This window comes from Somniosus microcephalus, chromosome 10 (assembly GCF_052327205.1).
Source record: "Somniosus microcephalus isolate GS21.2 chromosome 10, FLI_Smic_1.0, whole genome shotgun sequence".
NCBI lineage: Eukaryota > Metazoa > Chordata > Chondrichthyes > Squaliformes > Somniosidae > Somniosus > Somniosus microcephalus.
The window spans coordinates 186,902,341-186,924,681 of record NC_140996.1 but is presented as its reverse complement, the minus strand read 5'-3'; the positions used below and the strand labels follow the sequence as shown (position 1 = coordinate 186,924,681).

The following is a 22,341-nucleotide window of genomic DNA, read 5'->3' as shown; positions in this document are numbered from 1 at the left end:
TTTGAGTGAGTGTGATGGAATGAGTGTAAGGAATGGATGGGTTACATCTGCAGAGGGTGATTATGAGGGAGTGTGGTGCCAATGCCAAATGGCCTCCTTAGAATCATAGAATGATAGAATGGTTACAGCACGGAAGAGGGCCATTTGGCCCATTGAGCCTGTGCTGGCTCTCTGCAAGAGCACATCAGCTAGTCCCACTGCCCCCCCTTTCCCTGTAGCCCTGCAAAGATACTTATCCAATTCCCTTTTGAAAGCTGTGATTGAATCTGCCTCCACCACCCTTTCAGGCAGTGCATTCCAGACCTTAACCACCTTTGGTTCTTTTGCCAATCACCTTAAATCTGTGTCCTCTGGTTCTCGACCACTAATGGGTACAGTTTCCCTCTATCTACTCTGTCCAGAACCCTCATGATTTTGAACAGCTCTATCAAATCTCCCCTCAATCTTCTCTGCTCCAAGTAGAACAACCCCAGCTTCTCAGTCTGTCAACGGAAGTCCCTCATTCCTGGAATCATTCTCGTAAATCTTTTCTGCACTCTCTAAGGCCTTCACATCCTTCCTAAAGTGTGGTGCCCAGAATTGGACACTGTACTCCAGTTGGGGCTGGACAAGTGTTTTATACAGGTTCATCATAATTTCCACACTTTTGTACTCTGTACCTCTATTCATGAAGCCCAGGATCCCGTAAGCCTTTTTAATTGCTTGCTGAACCTGCCCTGCCACATTCATCGATTTGTGCGCACATGCCCCCAGGTCTCTCTGTTCCCCCTTCAGAATTGTACCATTAAGTTTATATGTCCTCTCCTCATTCTTTCTACCAAAATGTATTACTTCACACTTTTCTGCGTTAAATTTCATCTGCCAAGTGTCCGACCATTTCACCAGCCTGTCTATGTCTTCTTGAGGTCAATCACTCTCCTCCTCACTTTTCACTATACTTCCAAGTTTTGTGTCATTTGCAAATTTTGAAATTGTGTCCTGCACACCCACCTCCAAGTCATTAATATATATCAAGAAAAGCAGTGGTCCTAGAACCGACTCCTGGGGAACACACGCCTTCCTCTAGTCTGTAAAACAACAGCTCACCGCTACTCTCTGTTTCTCGTACCTTCATCAATTCTGTATCCACGCTGCCACTGTCCCTTTTATTCCATGAGCTTCAACTTTGCTGACAAGCCTATTATGTGGCACTTTGTCGAACGCCTTTTGGAAATCCATGTACACCACGTCAACCGCATTGCCCTCATCAACCCTCTCTCTTACCTCATCAAAGAACTCAATCAAGTTAGTTAAACACTATTTTCCTTTAACAAATCCATGCTGGCTTTCCTTAATTAATCTACACCTATCCAAGTGACTGTTAATGTTGTCCCTGATTACTGTTCCTAAAAGCTTCCACACTATCGAGGTCAAACTGACTGGCCTGTAGTTGCTGGGTTTACCTTTACACCCTTTTTTGAACAATGGTGTAACGTTTGCCATTCTCCACTCCTGTGGCACCACCCCGTATCTAAGGAGGATTGGAATATTATGGCCAGTACCTCTGTGATTTCCCCCCTCAATTCCCTCAGCATCCTAGGATGCATCCCGTTCGCTCCTGGTGATTTATTTACTTTAAGTACAGCCAGCCTTTCTATTTCCTCCTCCTTTATCAATTTTTATTCTATCAAGTATCTCCACTACCACCACCTGCACTATATCTGTGGCAGCATCCTCTTCCTTGGTGAAGACAGCTGCAAAGTACTCGTTTAGTACCTCAGTCATATCCTCTGCCTCCGTGCATATGTTTCCTTTTTGGTTCCTAATTGGCCCCACCCCTCCTCTTAGTACCCTTTTACTATTTATATGCCTGATATACCTATCAATTCATCCAATGAAAAGCGACGAGTTAAGAAAGTAACTATAGGTTTTTATTGGCTAAATAACAGAGCCCACCCTCGTGGGTGATCGGATCCAACAAGGAGGAATACCAGCCAGTCGACCACCTTTATACCTGGGCAAGTAGGCGGAGCTATGGGCGGAGTCAGCAGTGGTCAGCCCAGGTATAACAGCGTGACAAGAGGCGACCTCGTGTAGTGATACAACAGTGTAAACAGTGATAACCATAGTGTAACGATATAATAGTGATAACCATAGTGTAACGGTAGTGAACGATAAAAGTGGTTTACCACAATGCCTATAGAAGACTTTTGGATTACCTTTTATGTTGGCTGCCATTCTATTCTCATACCCTCTCTTTGCCCCTCTTATTTTCTTTTTCACTTCTCTGACCTTTCTATATATAGCCTTGTGTGGTGTTAGTTGGTATGAGTGCCTTTAGGATGAGGATAAATGTGAGGGGTGGTTAGTCAAATGGGATGTGAATATGTAGATCGAGAGGGATGGGTGGACGTACAAGGTATGTTGGTGTGAGTACTGATGTGCAGGAGTAGGCTTGGGAAGGCAGGGTGATGGGGATGTGATGAGAGGCACAGCAGGATGAAGTTGAATGTGGCTTTGCACTCACCTTTCCTGATCTAATGAGATCATTGAAGTGCTTCCGGCACTGCACCCAGGTCCTCCTCACAACATCCCTGCTGTTGACCTCCTCTGCTATCTCCAGCCAGGCTCTTTTGGTCTCATGGGGAAGTCTCTTGTGCCCATCAGAAGGGAAGACAACCTCCCTCCACAAGCATATGCAGCGAGTCATCTGAGAATCTGGCTGCAACCGCTGTGCATTTATGTGTGCAAGGCTGCGCAAGCCCCAAAAGCTCAAATGTACAGCCTTCACACACCCATAAGAACCCTCGAATGCAATGTGGCCAAGGCTCGTTTAAATATCTCGACTGGAAATGAGTCATCGATGACATAATCAGACACACACCATTTTAATAGGGCCGGGTAACGCGCAGGCCTGCCTTAATAGGCGCCATTAAGGGAAAGTCGCTCTGAGGAGCGCGTTGAAAAGAACAGCGGGGTCCCAACCCGCCACACTGACCGCCCGCACCCGACCCGGCCAGGTAAAGAAAATTCCGGCCCTTGTCTTCGGTCCCTGCCAAAGGCTCCGTTCCCGAGCTTACCAACTCCATCCCCCTTCCTGGCCACTGTCTGTGGCTGAATGGGACTTTCGCAACTTTGCTGTCCTATTGGACCCTGAGCTGAGCTGCTGACACCATATTCTCTCCACCACCAAGACTGCCTACTTTTGCGTCTGTAATATCGCCCATCTCCACACTGCCTCAGCTTATCTGCTGCTGAAACCCTCATCCCTGCCTTTGTTATCTCCAGACTCGACTATTCCAGTGCTCACCTGGCCGGCCCCCCACCCTCATTCAACTTTTGGTCATCCAAAACTCTGCCCCATTCACTGATCACCGCTGACCTACAATGTCTCCCGGCCCATCAACGCCTCGATTTAAAAATTCTCATCCTTGTGTTCAAATCCCAACATGGCCTCATCCATCCCGCTCTCTGTATCTCCTCCAGCCCTACAACCATTCAAAATATCTGCACTCTTCCAATTCCAGCCCCACCATTGGTGGCCGTGCCTTTAGCTGCCTAAGCCCTACATTGTAGAATTCCCTCCCTAAGCCTATCCGCCTCTCTAGCTCTCACTCCTTCTTTAAGTCACTCTTTGATCATGCTTTTGGCCATCTGTCCTAATATCTCATTGTGACTCGGTATCAAATGTTGTCTGTTAATGCTCCTGTGAAGCGCCTTGGGATGTTTTTACTATCTTAAACGCGTATTTGAAACGTTAAATACTATTTTATAGGTAAATTAAATGTTGTACTTTGTCTTCATTATGTTGCAAGCCTTACTTCAAGTGAAAGTACCTCTTTGACCATTAAGGAAGTGGTAACAGGGCACTTAGAAAATCATAACATGATTAGGCTGAGTCAGCATGGTTTTATGAAAGGGAAATCATGTTTGACAAATGTATTAGAGTTTTTTGAGGATGTAACTAGCAGGGTAGATAAAAGGGAACCAGTGGATGTAGTATATTTGGATTTCCAAAAGGCATTCAATAAGATGCCACATATAAGGTTATTGCACAAGATTAGAGCTCACAGGGTTGGGGGTAATATAGTAGCATGGATAGGGGATTGGTTAACAGACAGGAAACAGAGTAGGGGTAAACGGATCTTTTTCAGGTTGGCAGGCTGTAACTAGTGGGGTGCCGCAAGGATCAGTGTTGGGGCCTCTATATTAATGACCTAGATGAGAGGACCGAGTGTAATGTATCCAAGTTTGCTGCTGATACAAAGCTTGGTGGGACAGTAAGCTGTGAGGAGAACACAGAGTCTGCAAAGGGATATAGATAGACTAAGTGAGTGGACAGTAAAGTGGCAGATGGAGTATAATGTAGGGAAATGTGAGGTTATTCACTGGGAGGAAGAAAAGAAAAACAGAATATTTTTTTAAATGGTGAGAAACTTTCAAATGTTGGTGTTCAGAGAGATCTGGGTGTCCTTGTGCAAGAAACACAGAAAGCTAGCATGCAGGTACAGCAAGCAATAAGGAAGGCAAATGGCATGTTGACCTTTATTGCAAGGGGGCTGGAGTATAAGAGTAAGGAAGTCTTGCAACAATTGTACAGGGCCTTGGTGAGACCACACCTGGAGTACTGTGCACAGTTTTGGTTTCCTTATCTAAGGAAGGATATACTTGCCTTGGAGACGGTGCAATGAAGGTTCACTAGATTGATTCCTGGGATGAGAGGACTGTCCTATGATGAGAGATTGTGTAGAATGGGCCTATACTCTCTGGAGTTTAGAAGAATGAGAGGTGATCTCATTGAAACGTACAAGATTCTGAAGGAGATTGAAAGGGTAGATGCTGAGGTTTCCCCTGGCTGGAGTGTCAAGAACTAGGGGGCATAGTTTCAGGATAAGGGGTAGGCCATTTAAGACTGAGATGAGGAGGCATTTCTTCACTCGGAGGATTGTGAATCTTTGGAATTCTCTGCCTCAGAGGGCTGTGAATGCTGAGTCTTTGAATATATTCAAGGCTGAGAGAGAGAGAGATTTTTGGACTCCTGGGGAATCGAGGGATACGGAGATCGGGCGGGAAAGTGGATTTGAGGTCGCTGATCAGCCATGATCTTATTGAATGGCGGAGCAGGCTCGAGAGGTCGTATGGCCTATTCCTGTTATTTCTCATGTTCTTATATTCACATAAGTGGAGAAAGCAAAATGGTGATGGAAAAGGTTTTCAAAAAATATATTTGGAATGAATGACTTGTTTAGGTCGCTGTTGCTGCCTGTTTATGATTTTTTTTTTTGTTCATGGTTGTTGGTTTCATTTAATTGTGGAGACAAATATGGTTAGAACATGCCTGCAGCAGTCTCTCAGCATGTGGTGGTACTGTTCTGTGCAGTAGTTTGAGTGTTGTATTTTAGATTCTTCTGTCAATCTTGTGTCTTTGGAGGTTGCATTATAGGTCTTGCTTGGTGAAATGGTTGACCAGATGCTGGAAGGGGGTACCTTGTGGAGGAGGTGGTCCAGTATACCAATAGCCATATCATGCAAGCTCTGTATCAACTCTAGGGAAATATTTCTGGAACTCATGGTACGCCAGGTTGGTAATATAGCTGATAAATGTGCAGAGGCTTTCAGGGAGGGACAGCCTTCCCTCAGGATGAAAGCATTACTGCTATTGTTCGGTGCATCTGGGTCACTTTCAGCCTCATCTGTGGTGGGGAAGGACTATATAGAGTTGTGCAGGTGTTTGTAATCTATGTTCTTGTTTCCATCTCGAGATCTCTGAATTATTGGGCTGTGACCTAGATTAAAGCTTGAATAGTTAATTGAAGATGAGATATTGATCTTTGTGATTTCCACCTCCGAGACGTGACCAAACAGCCTCTTTCACCCATCTAGGTCTGCACGTATACAGGTCTGGGTGGAGGGATGTTTATTTTCTGTTGGTCAGAGGATTCACAAACTAGGCGCAATTGGGTTATCAGGGGGAAGACAGGCTGGTTTTGTGTTTGCGGTGTGTCTTGCGCATCACATTGGGGGGGGCGATCATTTGTGGTTTATCATTGCAGAGATTAGCCAGAACTACCAGGGAAGTATGGAGATCCCCAAGCTGATGATTGACATGGTGAAGGTACAGTGAAGGGTTGGGCCAACTGGTGAAGGGGGCCAGAATGGGTACTGTTGAGGGAAGGGCCAAGCTGTTGCAGTCCTGCTCACTGGCCTCTTATTCAGTCAGTTTGGAAGTGAGTTGTAATATCGTAATTTGATATATTATTGTGGCCTGCAGTGCTAGATGTGGCTTCCCCTATCCACCAGGGGTGTAGCTAAGTGTATGTACTGTACATGTTAAACAATGTTTGTCCACTGGAGCAGAAAATCAGTTGCTGCTGTGCTGCAACAGCTGATTTGCTGCCCCAAGGGATTTGGCTGGGAGAGAGATGATTGTCACTTCATTTCATAGTTCTCTTCTCATTGCTGGTTCAGCTGTGGCTTGTTTCCAGGAAAACTTACTGTAACCCCATTGAAAATGCTTAGGCTATTGGGCACTGAGAAAGGTTGAACAGCTTTTCGTGGGAGTGTATATACTTTTAAATTTGTGGCCTGCATCCCTGATACAAAGGAATCTGCAACTAGTTACTCTTTCTTCCTCCTTTCTTTCCTTCCTTCCTTCCTTTGCTATTCTGTCAATAATATCTGCCACCTAATTGATAAAAGTTATTGATGGGATTTTACCTCATTACTCCTGCTAGTCATTGAATGTTGTTCCTGTTAAAAAGCCAGTCTGGTGGTAATGAAGACAATTTGCTTCTTTTCTGTGAACATCTCAATTAATGTGGTTGTCAAAATTAATTTATAAATTCTGCGACAGTCCAGTATCTACAAAACCAGATTATTTGAACTCTATTTTCACAGATTTGAATTTAATCTGACCTGGCCAACTGCATTTACGATTACCCTGAGGGGATAGTTAGCTGGATCATCTCGAGGGGAAAAAGAATAAACTGGTGAGGGACAGCTCCCTTCCCATATTGCTCAATTAGGGCTTTTGGTGAGTGAACCAAGAAATGGAATTCATATCTTTTGAAGAATTCTGTTTTAGGACTACATAAAAGAGCAACGGCTTTTGGAGAAGTGAGGACAAAAATATCCCCTTTTCCCTAATGGCGTGGCACGTTTGTTCGATTTGTTAGATTTTTTTTCCTCACCCTCCAGCTCAAAAAATGTTTGCGCTGCACATTGCTGGAAGTGAGTTGATAATGGCTCAGTGCAATCAACGGGGTATCTGGGACCTTGGTGAATGACGGGACAACCAGTATATCTCCTTAACCAATTAAATTTAAGGATAGAGAATGAAACAGAGGAACGACAGAGAAGGAAATACAGGGAAAGAAAGATTGGATTGAGAGAAAAAAGAGACAAAGGAAAGTAAGAAAAAAATGTACATTTCAAAAACATCTCAGAACAATTTACTACCTACAGGAGTGAGACTACAGTCTCCATTGTTCCCTTTCTGGGTCTCTGAGATTGAGTGGCATTGCAGGCACATACATAAATCTTGTCATTAATAGGGTCCTTATGTCATTAAATACCAGCCCTAACTTTCTGCGGTGAGTTTAATTTGTTTAACAGTGGAAATGCAGCATTTTCTTGAAACTCATGCGGAGGTTGACGGTGAACTTCGGTTCTGGCGAGGCTAACAGTGGAGCTGCCCAAATCGTCCAGCTTTTTGTGGCGATTCACAATTCACGACGTATTTCTTCCCTGCTAATAACGGTGTGCACATTTTACTCGCTGTTATTTTCCCAGCAAATTCTGGGCCCAGAAAGTTAGTGATCATGTTGCATGTTCAAATGTGCCTGTGGTGCTAAAATTCTGTCTAGAACCAAAAAACAGTATTGCTATTTACTAAATTTTCATTTAGTGTCTCTCGACTTCTACCGTGCACTCAGACTCACCATGAGCAATGCCACTGGAGATCCGATTGTTTGTATATGTGTAATGTATACATAAAATTATCAATTTGTAGTGTGAAATAGCCTTACTATTGTGGAATTTTGTGGTTGGGAGTGTAATGCTATTTAGCAATGCTAGTGAACATCCTGTAATGTTACACTTGCAGAGCAAGACCTTTACAATGTTGGTCTGTCATCTTGATATTCCTTAAAAAAAAATAAAAAAAAACTGATTTAGTTCCTTAAAGCACTGGATGGCACAGACTCCTACTGCTATGACACACACACAAAAGAAACTGAATAAATAGCATAACTGTAATTACTGTGAAATGTTACTTTTCTTTGTTTGATGTTCTGCAACCTAGAATCATAGAATGGTTACAGCACAGAAGGAAGCCATTCGGCCTGTCGAGCCCGTGCTGGCTCTCTACAAGAGCACTTCAGCTGGACCCACTCCCCCGCCCTTTCCCCGTAGCCCTGCAAATTTTTTCCCTTCAGGTACTTATCCAATTCCCTTTTGAAAGCCACGATTGAGTCTGCCTCCACCACTCTTTTCAGGCAGTGCATTCCAGATCCTAATCACTCAATGCGTAAAAAAGATTTTCCTCATGTCGCCTTTGGTTCTTTTGCTCATCACCTTGAACCTGTGTCCTCTGGTCCTTGCAAATGGGAACAGTTTCTCTCTATCTACTCTGTCTAGGCCCCTCATGATTTTGAACACCTCTATCAAATCCCCTCTCAACCTTCTCTGCTCTAAGGAGAACAACCCCAGCTTTTCCAGTCTATCCACATAACTGAAGCCCCTCATCCCTGTAATAATTCTCGTAAATCTTTTCTGCACCCTCTCCAAAGCCTTCACATCCTTCCTAAAGTGCGGTGCCCAGAATTGGACACAATATTCCAGTTGAGGCCGAACCAGTGTTTTACACAGGTTCATCATAACTTCCTTGCTCTTGTACTCTACGCCTCTGTTTATGAAGCCCAGTATCCCGTAAGATTTCTTTAACCGCTTTCTCAACCTGCCCTGCCATCTTCAACAATTTGTGCACATATACCCCCAGATCTCTCTGTTCATGCACCCCCTTTCGGATTGTACCCTTTAGTTTATATTGCTTCTCCTCGTTCTTCATAACACTTCACACTTTTCTGCATTAAATTTCATCTGCCACGTGTCCGCCCATTCCACCAGCCTGTCTATGTCTCCTTGAAGTCTATCCTTACTGTTCACTATACCTCCCAAGTTTAGTGTCATCTGCAAATTTTGAAATTGTGCCGTGTACTCCCAAGCCCAAGTCATTAATATATATCAAGAAAAGCAGTGGTCCTAGAACCGACCCCCGGGGAACCTCAGCAGGAAAACTCAATCAAAACAAAGAAATACATACCGAATGCATGATGACTCACTTAGCACAGCCAAAGCTTACTGACAAACACATAGAAACATAGAAGATAGGAGCAGGAGTAGGCCATTTGGCCCCTCGAGCCTGCTCCGCCATTTCATGAGATCATCCAAATTCAGTACCCTGTTCCTGCTTTCTCCCCATATCTCTTGATCCCTTTAGTAAAGACATTAGTAAAGCATCTGCACAGCAGGACCAGAAATCAGTTCTACTACTTCAAAGTAAAAGTATGAAAATTGAAGTTCAATACAGTAAATAAATCGGAGCCAGTATAGAAAGTTGACGAATCTGATTTTTAATTTGGGATGAGCAGGCAGCAGCTGCAATGCCAGTGTGCTATTTAATTAATTATTTTCGGTGGAATGGTAAATTTATTTTTAGCATCAGTATGGGGGAAAAGTTTTGTTTGGAACATTTATATTTATTTAAGGTGGAAATTGTCAAACGTGAATATTGAATGAATGGATTAATAAATCAGAAGTACCTTTAACTTCAAACTTGGTTAGCAAGCAGATGAGTCAAGTTCATGGTTTGCATTAAAGAAATGAGCGTGATATCGTTGGAGGAAGTATGCATTGTAAGTGTTACCTGTTAAAGCATTATGTATTGAAAGGCTGTACGGAAATGTTGGCTAGTATCACAAGGGTGTGAGAAAATTGTGACAATGGGGAGAAATTGAAGAGTTTTAATGTATTCTAGATTGTGCTTTACATTAATAGAAACTCCACTGCTTTGTTCAGTGAAAGTTATTAATTAATATTTTTAGTACAAAGCTGAATGTAATCCATATCCTTTTTTAACAGCTAAACAATCTATGGATGAAGGCAGGACACCTATAATTATAGATAATACAAATATTCAGGCATGGGAAATGAAGCCATATGCAGAAATGGTAAGCTGTATGTGTACTTTTGAAATGCATTAGAAAGAAGTGGCTGTAGCCTCTTGTTGACTATTAGTGGAAATCAAATTAGCACTTTTAGAAAAAGAAAGCAGCTTTCTTCTAAATAGCTTAAAATTCTTACAATGTTTTGCATATTAAGATTGACTTGCACTGCATGCACCTTGAAACTGCTGTACAGCTGGAAGCAGTGTAAACTACCTGCACCAGCTTACATAAGTTGGAATTTGTTAGTTCAAATGACTTGCGTTCTAGGATTGTGTATTTCATGTAACGATGGCAACTTTTTCTGTGGTAAATAAAAATGTTTGTATGGTTAGGCTTACTGGTAGTATGTTCCAAATGACAGAACTCCAGGAACTTTCATTCTAGCTTCAATACACTTGTTCAAAACATTCAGCATATAAAAATGTTCAAGTCTGGAATTGCAGCACATACATAATGATTCATCTGTGAAATGCTTAATGGTGATGTTTATAACTATATTGTCCTACACAGGCTGTGGAACGATGTTACAGAGTGAGCTTTCGGGAGCCAGAAACCTGGTGGAAATTTAATGTTGTGGAGCTGGAAAAGTAAGAACATAATTTATTTTTTGTAAACTTGAATTGATCCCTTGTATTAAACATTTCAGAAATGGCTTCAAAGGAAGATTCCATGTGCCATACACACACACACACACACACACACACACACACACACGTGCTAACTGAAGAAATGCTCACATTAAGCTATTGAATATATTGCATCTGTTTCTAAGATTGCTGCTTGTACAGTGTTTTTTAAAGTAAGCATGTTCCACAAACATGGTAAATCACCCTACCATTGTCGTAGGCAGCAAGGTAAACAATGAATGAAAAGCTTCAAATTGTAGCTGTCATATCCAAGACAGATTATGTAAGATCTTCATCTATGTTGAAGCACACGCTTCCTAATACATTAGCCCTGAATTTCCAGTCTGAGACTTCCTGCGGGGAAATGCTTCCGATCCGCAAAGAAGATCCGCGCCTACTTGGGGCCTCCGGATCCATGGCGACGTGCACTCCCGGGCCTCTCCGGGTATACGCGGGTAGAGGCCCACGTATCCATCGCAGGATCGCAAGCGCCCCTGGATCACGTGGGCTGGCCCAATGATTGAAAGAAGGGGCTCCCCATTCATGCTTACGGGGATTCTGTATGTAGATGAATGGGAATACCCCCAAAAATACATGTACACATCAAATAAATTTTTAAAAATTAAAATGCCATTTAATTAAATATTTAAAACAATTTTTATATTTTTGAAAAATGAATTTAAATGTTTTAAAGGGGCTAAAAATAATCTTATTGTACAGGTTTTTTAAATGTTTAAATGATTGAAAAAAATATATTTTTATTTTCATTTAAACATTTGCACGTAAGAATTTCACGGGCATTCGCTGGGCAGAAGTTGGGCACAACTCTTTGCCCGCGGATGCCCTTTTCCCGGGGATGTGGAGGATCTGTCAAGAAGATCCTTGACCGATCGCAAGTTCCAGGTTTTCGCACGCGAAAACCCAGAACTTGCACAGCCCTTATGGGCTCATACGCACCCGTAGGGCCCGCAAAATACGGGCCATTATATTCTTCTTTGGAAGTAGAATGGCCATTTGCTGTTCAATTCTTTTCTTGTTCCATTCTTGCTGTTTTATGTTATTGGTGTGTAAATTACTGCAATAACTAAAAGGGATAGAAACAGATCTGTCTAGCTGTTATGTTACCTGCACACTAAGGGTATCTATGGGGTAGTAAACCTGCAGGATCCCACGATATTTTGTTCAAGCAATCGCTGTAAAGGATTAGAGGACTATATGTACTCAGCACTTGATCATTTCCACCAATAAAAATGAAATGTTTCATTTTCTGAAACAGAATTCCTTTCATCCTGTTCAGTGATTGAAGAGGTGAATTTAGAATTTGTTTCAAAAGGTAATCAAAACAGAATTTGCGAAATTGTGGTTTATTAACTTGATGTTTACTTACTGTTTACTTAGTACTGTCTACTGAGTACTGTGGCATAGTGGTTACTTTACTGGACTAGTAATCAAGAGTCCCAGACTAATAATCCAGAGCACATGAGTTCAAATCCCACCATGGCAGTTTGAGATTTTGAATTTGAAAAATCTAGAAATAAGAACTTAGTAAACCAGTAACTAAACGTTCTAATAACAGAAACCCTTAGCTAAGATGTTCCAGTACAGCTACAAGACTGGCATCTACCTGACTCTGGAAAATTGATGAGGTATGACCTGTTCACAAAAAGCAGGACAAATGCAACCCGGCCAATTACCATCCTATCAGTCTATTCTCAACTACCAACAAAGCGCTGAAAGGAGTCAGCAACAGTGCTATCAAGTGGCACTTACTCCCCAATAATCTGCTCATTGATGCTCAGTTTGGGTTTCAGAGGTGAGGTGAGTGTGACTGCCCTTGACATCAAGGCAACATTCGACTGAATGTGGCACCAAGTGAAACTGAAGTTAGTGGTGATCAGGGAGATATCTCTGCAGTGGCTGGAGTCATAGCTAGCATAAAGGAGGATGGTTGTGGTTGTTGGAGGCTGATCTTCTCTGTCTCGGACATCGCTGTTAGAGTTCCCCAAGGCAGTGTCCTGGGCCCAACTATCTTCAGCTGCTTATTTAATGTTCATCCCTCCATCATAAGGTCAAAAGTGGGGGTTTTCACAAATGATCACAGTTCCTCAGATAATGAAGCAGTCCATGCCCGCATACAGCAAGACCTGGACAACATCCAGGCTTGAGTTGTTAAGTGGCAAGTAACATTCACGCCACACAAGTGCCAGGCAATGACCATTTTCATGAAGAGGGAGTCTAACCGCCTTGATAATAAATGGCATTGCCGTCGCCGAATTCCACAGCATCAACATTCTGGGTGCTGTCATTGACCAGAAACCATCCCAACTTGGACATATATCGCCGTTTCTTCATTATCACTGGGTCAAAATCCTGGAACTCCATGTCTGAGAGCACCTTCACCACATGGACTGCAGTGGTTCAAGCAGAAGGCTCACCACCACCTTCCCATGGGCAACTAGGGACTGGCAATAAATGCTGCGCCTGCTGATGACACCCATATCCCCAGAATTAATTTAAAAATATACATTCTCCAGTATAAATGTGGGAGTCATCTTGTTCATACAATAAATGGATCTTTAAAAAAAAATTGTGCTCCGTCTGGAGGATTTTAGGCAGTGAGATGTGATCATAATACTTGAGATTTAATTGTCAGTAGAAAATAGAACACGAATATTGGGCAGCATTAGAGTTGAAAGATTTGAAAAATTCTTGTTCTAATAAAGAGTAATTCACAAAGATAAAGCATTGTTTTAAAACTTCGATCCCTTTGAAAGACATTGTGACATGTGAAGTCGCTCAAAAAAAAATTGCAGACTTTTTTCTGCTGTAGTAACTGATTGTTCTAATATCAAAAATAAGGTTTGTTGCCTAAAGGAATAAAAAATTATGTATTTCACAATGTTGTGATTAAACTTGCCATTATAAAATAATTATTTGTTTTGTAGGGTATCTTCATTTACATTTTTTTAAAACTCCTTGGCTTCAACCTCTCTCAAAAGTTGGAGTTGATTTTCCTGGAGTTAACATTGTGTCAAGTGAAGACAGTTAACATCTACACTACATGCCTGTAATTTTCAGCATGTGCATCGTGGAGAATCTTTTCACTTGCATTAGTGTGATTATCAGTGCAACTTGAAGCATGTCATTCCTTGAGTTGTAACAGTACTTGACCGTTCAATTTTAGGTTTTCAACTGAAAAAACTTTTTGGAATTTTTTTTGTACGACAGGGAGAGAGATTTTTGAGAGGAACAGATGGAGGGAAAAACAAAAGGGAATGATTGCAGCTTTATTTTGTTTATACTGAGAATTTAATAGCAATGATCGTTAACAGTGAGGTTTTTTTTTCAGAGCACCATCTCATAGCATGGTTATGTTAGTAATTATCGTTTTTTTAAAATTCATTGATGGGATGTGGGCATCGCTGGCTAGGCCTGCATTTAGTGCCCATCCCTAATTGCCCTTGAGAAGATGGTGGTGAGCCGCCGCCTTGAACCGCTGCAGTCCATATGGTGTAGGTACACCCACAATGCTGTTATCCAAATTATTTTGAAGTGAGCCGGAGCATTAATTTTAGAACTTGGGAAAAGTTTCACAGGATTTTTCAGTGCTTTATTTTTATTTTCAGAGAATGCTGAGAGAGGGGCACATACAGACTAAAAGAGAGGAGGATTGCAGCGTGTGTTTATATTTTCTATACTAAGATTACAGGAGGGAAAAATCACATTCTGTAAAGATTTATACAGCTGCGCTCGGCAAGGGAAAGACTCATTGAAAAAACGGATGCTTCATTGTTGTAAACTTCTTTCCACAATCTTTCACTATACACGCTAACACTCCCAACCCTTCTAAACAGCTTAACCCGAACTCACCATCATCTGACTGCAAGCCCCATGCAATTTGCTGCCTTCCAGCTTGAGTTCATTGCTCGTTGGTTCACATCACTTCCATTGCCTCCTGACGGCCTCTTTTATCTAATCTCCCTCTCTGAAGCCTGGGCTTGAAATTGATTTTCTTGCCAATGCCATCCCTGTCAACTGAAGGAATTTACCACTTACACTAATGCCTGCAATTACCAGGATGTTACTGTTAGCATGTTTGCATGGGAGAATCTCCTGGCACGACCAGCAGGATTCTCTCAGAGCAATTAATTGCAAATGTTATTCTTCAAGTTCCAACGCTATTTGTTTGTTTTTTCCAATTATTTAAAAAGAAAACTTTAAAACCTTTTTCAATTAAGATTTCACAGGAAAGCTATTTTGAACTATTATTTTACTTCAGCGAAAGGTTGCGAGGTGAGGTGGGGAGGCTGGTGTGGGTGTAACACGTGCTTCATTGGTTTATATTTAGAATTTGAAAGAATACAATGATTCTTTCCAAAAAGATTTATCTTTGCCCAGAACTCAAAGCCTGTCTTTCCTCCGGCTGTAACAGTTCTCTTTCCAAAATGATTTCAAGGCCAGCTGGAGGAGAAGTTAAAGCATTTTTTGAGCTAAGGTTTTTCCAGGGAAACTATTATCAAGTGCTTTTTTTTTTACTTGATTTTGACAAAAATGAAGCTTTTTGTTTCTGGTGTATTATTTTATTTCCCTGTTGTTGTGATATATACAGGGTTATAAACCCAAGTTTATGTACAGAAAATGCCCTAGTTTATTTGATACAGAACAGTTGAGGGAAATATGGATGCATTATGTAAAATATAATTTTGTACAAGACCCAAGAATGCCTGCTCAAATTGGTACTTGGATCCTAGTGCTGTGCTCTCCACTCACTCCCAGCTCTTCCTGGCCACTTTGCTGTGCTTTTGTGTTCCAGCTCCTTGCTTCCCTCCCCAACTTAACTCTTCTCAGACTCAATTAGGTCTAGCTCAGTTCTTCAGACTTGGGGCCTGCTGCAGGCTAGCCGCCAAATTATTTTTTAAATGTGTCCTTGCTCTCTACTCTTTCGTCAAGTGGTCTGGTGACTGCTCTCCTGGCCTAGTTTGAAGTGCCGTTCCATCTGGCCCTGCTTGCTCCTGTTTCCAGCTCTGCAACGTAGCCCATTCATTTAAAAATGGCTCTTGTGCGCATTCAAAAAAAAAGCACGTAAAACATTTGGTCTCCACTGTTTCACTTTCTGACGTGCTCTGTTAATTTTTAAAAAATTAAAAAGCTCTTAATATGGTCTGGTTAACTTGGAAAATTGTTCTACTGCTCCAAGCCTTTTTTTAAAAATTATAGCTATAATTCCTCTCTTTGGCCTCACCCATTGCTGGCTTTCTTGGCTCCATTGCAGGTATGATGAGCCTGCAGTGAAAAGAAAAAATCAAACCACAGTATGGGCAGTAATGCGGTGCCCTGTTTGGATGAGAGTTTATCTCTAGTTTCTTACCCATGCAGTTAATGGTTCCAGTCCTATCTGTCCCAGCTTAATCAGTACATCTCTTCCAGTGGCATCTTGCAGCACAGCACCTACACAGTTGTTTTAGGCTTCATCCTTTGTCCCTCCTTTCTTCACCTACATACTGCCACTTGATTATATCCATAATCACAGGGATAGCTTGCCTGTGTATGCAGATAATGTGCAATCTCAACTCTTTTCTGCCACCTTTGACTCCCATGATTGCTGCTGTGCTGTTGGACTGATTGCGACATCAAGTCGTGTAGTGCTTTCTCCAACTCAACATCAGTACGATAGAAGGCATCCTGTTTCACTCTCATTAGAACCGTGGCACCTCAAGTATGAATTCCATTCCCCTTCCTTGATGCTCAAAGTGTGAGCCCAAGTCTCCTGCATCTTATTTGAGAAACTAAAATTAAGAAGATGGAGCTGCTGTGGATAACAAAATTGTGGAGCTTTGCTACCCCTCTCCCTGCTTTCAAAAGCCTCAAAGCATATCTCTTTAACATTGCCTTCAGTATTCTGTAATTTCTTGCTGGTGTCTTACAATCTTCTGTAAAGCACCTTGGGTGGAGGAAGAGTAGTTCGAGAAAGGGAGAGACAGACAAACAGTTGGAGAGCTAGTCACCCAGACTGCTCTTGTATTTCTAGGAATATGGTATGTTGATTGTCCATTCTTTCAGCATAGTATACTGCATAGTTAAGGGATCAAATAAGGTGAGAAAATTAAAGGTATAAAGAAGAATAAGTCCAAGCATGTCAAATCATAGTTTGATTTCAACATAGCACTTGTATGGAATCATTTGAATGCAAGATAAATAAAATGAATTCATCACTGCCATTGCCCCAACAATAACTCCAAATAGAGTTAAATCTTTTCTAAATGCTTCTTAATATTATTTGCTAAATGTTTAGTGATAAATTGTATTCTCTTTTTAGGAGGAATAAGCATCGAGTTCCACGTGAGAAGATTATTCAAATGATGGAGCGTTTTGAACATCCCATGTCCTCCGATATAGTGTTAAGTTCAGTGGAGCCTTCACGCAGTAATAAAGTTTTGCTAAATCTGCATCCACATTGCAGCCAGAGGTGGGAAGGACCTGTTGATTCTAGTTCTTCTGTCAATGTTATGAGTAACAGATAGCACGAGTGATGCTTCATGAACTGTTATTTCAGTCCGTACAATATTATGCCAAATTGTACCACCGTTTCTTCCCATAACATGGATTTGTGGGAGAGCAAAGTTTGAACGGCTTATAATGACGGCCTTTTTTATAACCTCACAATATGCTGATTACACTGACAAAGGTAGTAAACTGTCTTTGTAAGATTTTTATTTTTTAAAAGTCTGCATTTATTTGCTCTGGGTAAGTACCATGCCAAAGGGCATATAAATAAAACATTTAGACAGAAAAATAATTTTTTTATCCAGTTAACTTTTATTTTGAGCATAAAGTGTTTGTAGTTTTATACATGAATTTGTTATATCTAAAATATGAATAGACAATAGGTATGTAAAGGTGAATTGTAATGGAGAGCCTGGTAGTAAGACATATAGTTGATTTCCCACCAGCTTGTTTCTAGTTTGAGTGACACTTCAGAAATCAGTCAATAAGTTAGTTAGTGTATTGACTATGATTTGTTAGAACTGTAGCATGCTTATTTAACTTGTTGACTGCTGTCCAGAAGTTAAGCACAGCTCTTGCTGTCCAGATCAAGATATTCATGTTTGTGGATGTTTGCATGTATATAGAGAGAAGAAACCCAATTTCCTTTTATGGTAGAGCATCTAGATGTCCCAGATTTACATGAAACAGTTGTGGGATTCACTGTAGTAATTTGTAAAGTCTTTTAGATCGAGAAATTCACTTGTTATTAGGTGTGATGAAAGTTTTTTAATTGAATGGCCAACTTGCAGGCTTATCTGTACTTCTCTGTGTACAGAGGCTGAGAGCATCAAGTGATCAGGTAATGTAGCATTTGAAGTGCCCTGTTATACCAATATAGTTGGACATGTTGCAGCAGAGGCCATCTCCCTAGCTTGGTGAGCTGTTAAATTGTTTAATCATAACTAGTGTAATTGAGAAATTGACATACTGTCTGTTATTCCTTTCAAAGATGAGTTCCTGCCAGCTAACTAAGGTAAAGAATTTGTAGAGATCCAGCTAAAACTATGGAGAGGTGGCAATAAATGAAGTTCTATAGACCTGCCCAAAGGATGTAGTATATAGAAAGATTGTTATATAATTTTTTTAATGAACTAGTTTCAAAGTATAATTTTTTAAATATAACATTGGTAGAACCTATAACTTCCAATAAGTATTGCAGTTAAAACATGAAACTAACAGTTCTAAAGTAGCATGAACCTGTGACTAAATTTTTTAATGTCCAAAGTGCATATATTAAAAATCATTTTATTTAATCAATGATGTATAATTAGCTTTCCTGAACAATTGTGTTCAAAGGTGTCAGCCATGAGTCAGTGGTAGAGCTCTCACCTCCAAGTCAGAAGATTGTGGATTCAAGCACCACTCCAGAGACTTGAACACATAATCTAGGCTGACACTTCAGTACAGTACTGAGGGAGTTCTGCACTGCCAGAGGTGCCGTCTTTTGGATGAGACATTAAACTGAGGCCTCATCTGCCCCTCTCAAGTGGATGTAAAAGAGCCTGTGGCACTATTTGAAGAACAGCAGGGGAGTTCTCCTTATGTCCTACCCAATATTTATCCTTCAACCAACATTACGTCAGAAAAACCTGTATCTGGTCTTGTGTTTCTTTGCTGTTTGTGACACCTTGCGGTGCACAAATTAGTTGCCACGTAACCCTACATTACAACAGTGAGTCCATTTCAAGTATTTAATTGCCTGTGAAGTGCTTTGGGCAGTCGTGAAAGGTGCTAGATAAACGTGAGTTTTTTCCCTTTCCTTTCAAAGGGATTTTTAAAATACTCCTCTGGCCTGCATTTCATACATGCCAGCAAAAAAAGTATAAAGCAATATGGCATCCAAATGATAGAAACCATCCCAGCTACTATTCATCTAGTACTTTAGTACTACTGTACATCCCACTCAGGCAGTTACTGTTAAATTAGCAAAAATGCCCTGAACTGTATCTGAAGGCCAACTTTTTAGAGTACTGTTTCTGCAGTTAGCCATTTGAAAGAGTGAAGATGTACATACATAATTATACAGGAAACTTTTTTTTTTTATCCGGCACCGACGGGACCAGCGTGGTGATGGTTGATCAAAAAGTCCGGATTACAGAGAGGTATACTTACCAAGGTACGAGAGCCCGTACACTGCCACAGGTGCAGGAGCCCCGGTTACACGGCACTTGTGCGGGAGTCCTGGTTACACGGCCATAGATCCAGGAGTCCCTGTTGCACGGCCACAGATCCAGGAACCCCGGTTGCACGGCCACTAATATATTGTAAAACTTACCTGAACCTACTCTGCATTTTGCCAGTTGAAAGATTTCCGGATATTTAGGTGCCGGTTAAAAGAGAGTTTCCTGTACATCGTCATTTTTGGGTCAGTGTTTAATCAATCAAAGAAATAGTTTTAGTAAACATTTAATAAATTTGGGTTTTGGATCTGTTAATTATTTTTAAGAGTTAAGCAATTCCTTCTGGTAAGCTACCATTTAAGTTTCACAGGAGCTCAGTGATTGACAAATGTCAAGTTTCCAGAGGTGCTGGTGAAATTAGGTTTCTTGTTCTTTTAAATGACGACCTAGTTCAGTGGACATCCCCACAAGTAAGTATGTTATAGTCATAGGTTACTTATTAACATTTGTCATCACCATATAATTAATATGATTGTATTTTCCAAGGCTTCAAATTTAGATATAATTGCCATGGAGAATTTTTGCATATTGCCATTCATTTGTGTGTGTATAGATTATATATATATATATATATGTATGTTGTAAATTTGCTAAAAATGCATTTCCAACTTTGTACAGGAATTTGTTGTAAAAGTTTGCATTAAATCTTTCGTGAATTGTCTATTAAAATGCCTCCGCATTGGGAGTAAGATTCTATGTTGTACCATTATCACTAATTGTGTACAATTTGTATTTTTTTAAATTATGTGCAACTTGTAAAATAATTGTTCAGCTAAATGTTTGGAGAGTATACATTTTGTATCAATATACTTAAAATTGTGTTTGTAAATTTATATTGGAGAAAATAGAATTAAACAGTACAGGGTTGAAAGTATTCAGTTGTAGGTGTATGGATACATAGAAAGCATGAGTTACTTAATTTTTGACAAGTCACTCATCTGGATATGAGAAATTTAAGCCATTTTTTTTTTTCAGAATTATCTGTTTTACTTATTAATCAACATCTCTTGTAATGCTGTTTATTAATGTCATTTCTTGTTCCTACTCTTAAATTAATCAATGTGGTATAGATGACATTTGGGCCTCGGTTTTAAATCACCCCCACCCCCCCCGACCCCCGAGATGGGCAAAGGGTTAAAATCCTAAAAATCAAGATTTCCCCCCCGCCCAAAGCTGCCACATTCCCAGCCACAATAATATTTAGGGCAATTCAGGCCCTGGACGAGGCTTCCGCTAAAAGCAGGCGGGTGCCTACTTAAGATTCAAGCGTCACGGCCCGATGGTGTAATTGGCACTGCAACATAATTTTACAGTCCACGCGGCGGGGTGGGGGTGGGTGGGTATCCTGCGCTGTCAGCAGCAGACACACGGTGGGAGGAGCAGGTTGGCCGGAAGAGGCCCAAGTAAGTTTTAAAACTTTCCCACTCTTTGAACTCCTTAAGGCTAGGAACCCTTCGAGGTTTCCTTGGGCCTCCTAGCCCCGGCATATCCCCAGTCTTCAGGGAATCCTGAGAGAGAGACACATCCCCCCCCCCCCACCCCCTGCTGATCTCTGGGGAATCCCCAGACCTGGCCCCTCCCGATTGCTGAAGCAAAGGAAATCCTGGCCTACCCTCCCACCATGGGAGATTCACCTACTGACTGCCAAGGAGCATTCCCACGGCTCCCTGACTGTGGCCAAGTTCCCACTCCCACCCACTGGCCAGGTAGTGAAGTGCTATAAGGATTATGTGTATGAATTACTCCATCCTGGAATTCACTAAAAGAAACAAATTTGAAATTATAGTAATGCCTGTTGTGAACACTAAATTCAGTAACTTCATAACATGGATATTTTAACCAAATAATAACCTGCACCTGCTGAACAGTTATATTGTAAACTGTATAAATTATACTCCAGTGTCAGTAGTACATCAGGTTTTAGGTTGTGTGCCTAAACTCTTCATATATATGACTCTTCAAGCCAGAGGATACTTTCAACTCCTGAATTTAGACTGCATTAAAGTCCAGAACTTGTAGGTGAAAGGACATTGCGTTTATCCCTCTGGTCGATTTGGGAGTGACTGATTATCAGGAGTAAACTTGATAATTGTCTGTACAATGATCTAGTAAGCAGCAGTCAAGATGAACTTGGAAGGGGAAGATCCAGCTGATGAATGATTTGACTTTTTTTTGAGGAAATGTTATCCCAGTGGACTTTGGAAAATCCAAGTTTAAATATATCTCCAGAAGCATCTACTCAGAATGCTGCTAGGGAAACTTAAAACTGGGGTTTCAGGGTAAGCCTTGGAAATGGGTATGAAATTGGCTGAAGGCTAGAAAGCAGCAATTATTATTGAGGGTTATGTCAGGGTAGGTGGAAATGGTGGGTGGTATACCCTAAGAATTTGTACGAGGAGCATGGGAAAGAAAACTGGGCAATATTTGTACTTCATGACTAGAACACCCATGGTCTGGAATTGATCCCTAAAACTATCTACACTCCTCCTTTAAGATCCCTCTTAAAATCAAGTTTTTGATCAACCTCCGAATATTACTCAGAATACAACCTCTTTTGGCTCGTTGTCCACAATTGTCTTTGGTTACACTTTCTGTGAAGCATTTTGGGGTTTTTTATTGTTAAAGATGCTATGTAAATGCAAGTTATTTTTTATGTAGCTAAAGCAATAGAGTACAATGTCAGGAAGTGTTGCTCAAACATTATTGGTCACACCATACCTTGTGTTTTGTGTTCATTTCTATGCTGACCTCCAGTGTGTCAGGTAGGAGGAAAGATTGGAGAAA

General features: G+C 41.1%; 1 protein-coding gene across 1 annotated transcript in view; it reads left to right on the top strand.

The window, feature by feature from the left end:
- Nucleotides 1-20,431, top strand: part of LOC147111933 (NEDD4-binding protein 2-like 2) — a 55,652-nt gene extending 35,221 nt beyond the window's left edge. The window contains exons 4-6 of the mRNA XM_085999334.1: nucleotides 10,120-10,208; nucleotides 10,716-10,792; nucleotides 17,148-20,431. Of these exons, the coding sequence (XP_085855460.1) occupies nucleotides 10,120-10,208; nucleotides 10,716-10,792; nucleotides 17,148-17,352 (371 nt within the window). The 3' untranslated portion in view covers nucleotides 17,353-20,431. The remainder of the gene's footprint in view (nucleotides 1-10,119; nucleotides 10,209-10,715; nucleotides 10,793-17,147) is intronic.
- The last annotated feature ends 1,910 nt before the right edge of the window (nucleotides 20,432-22,341 follow it).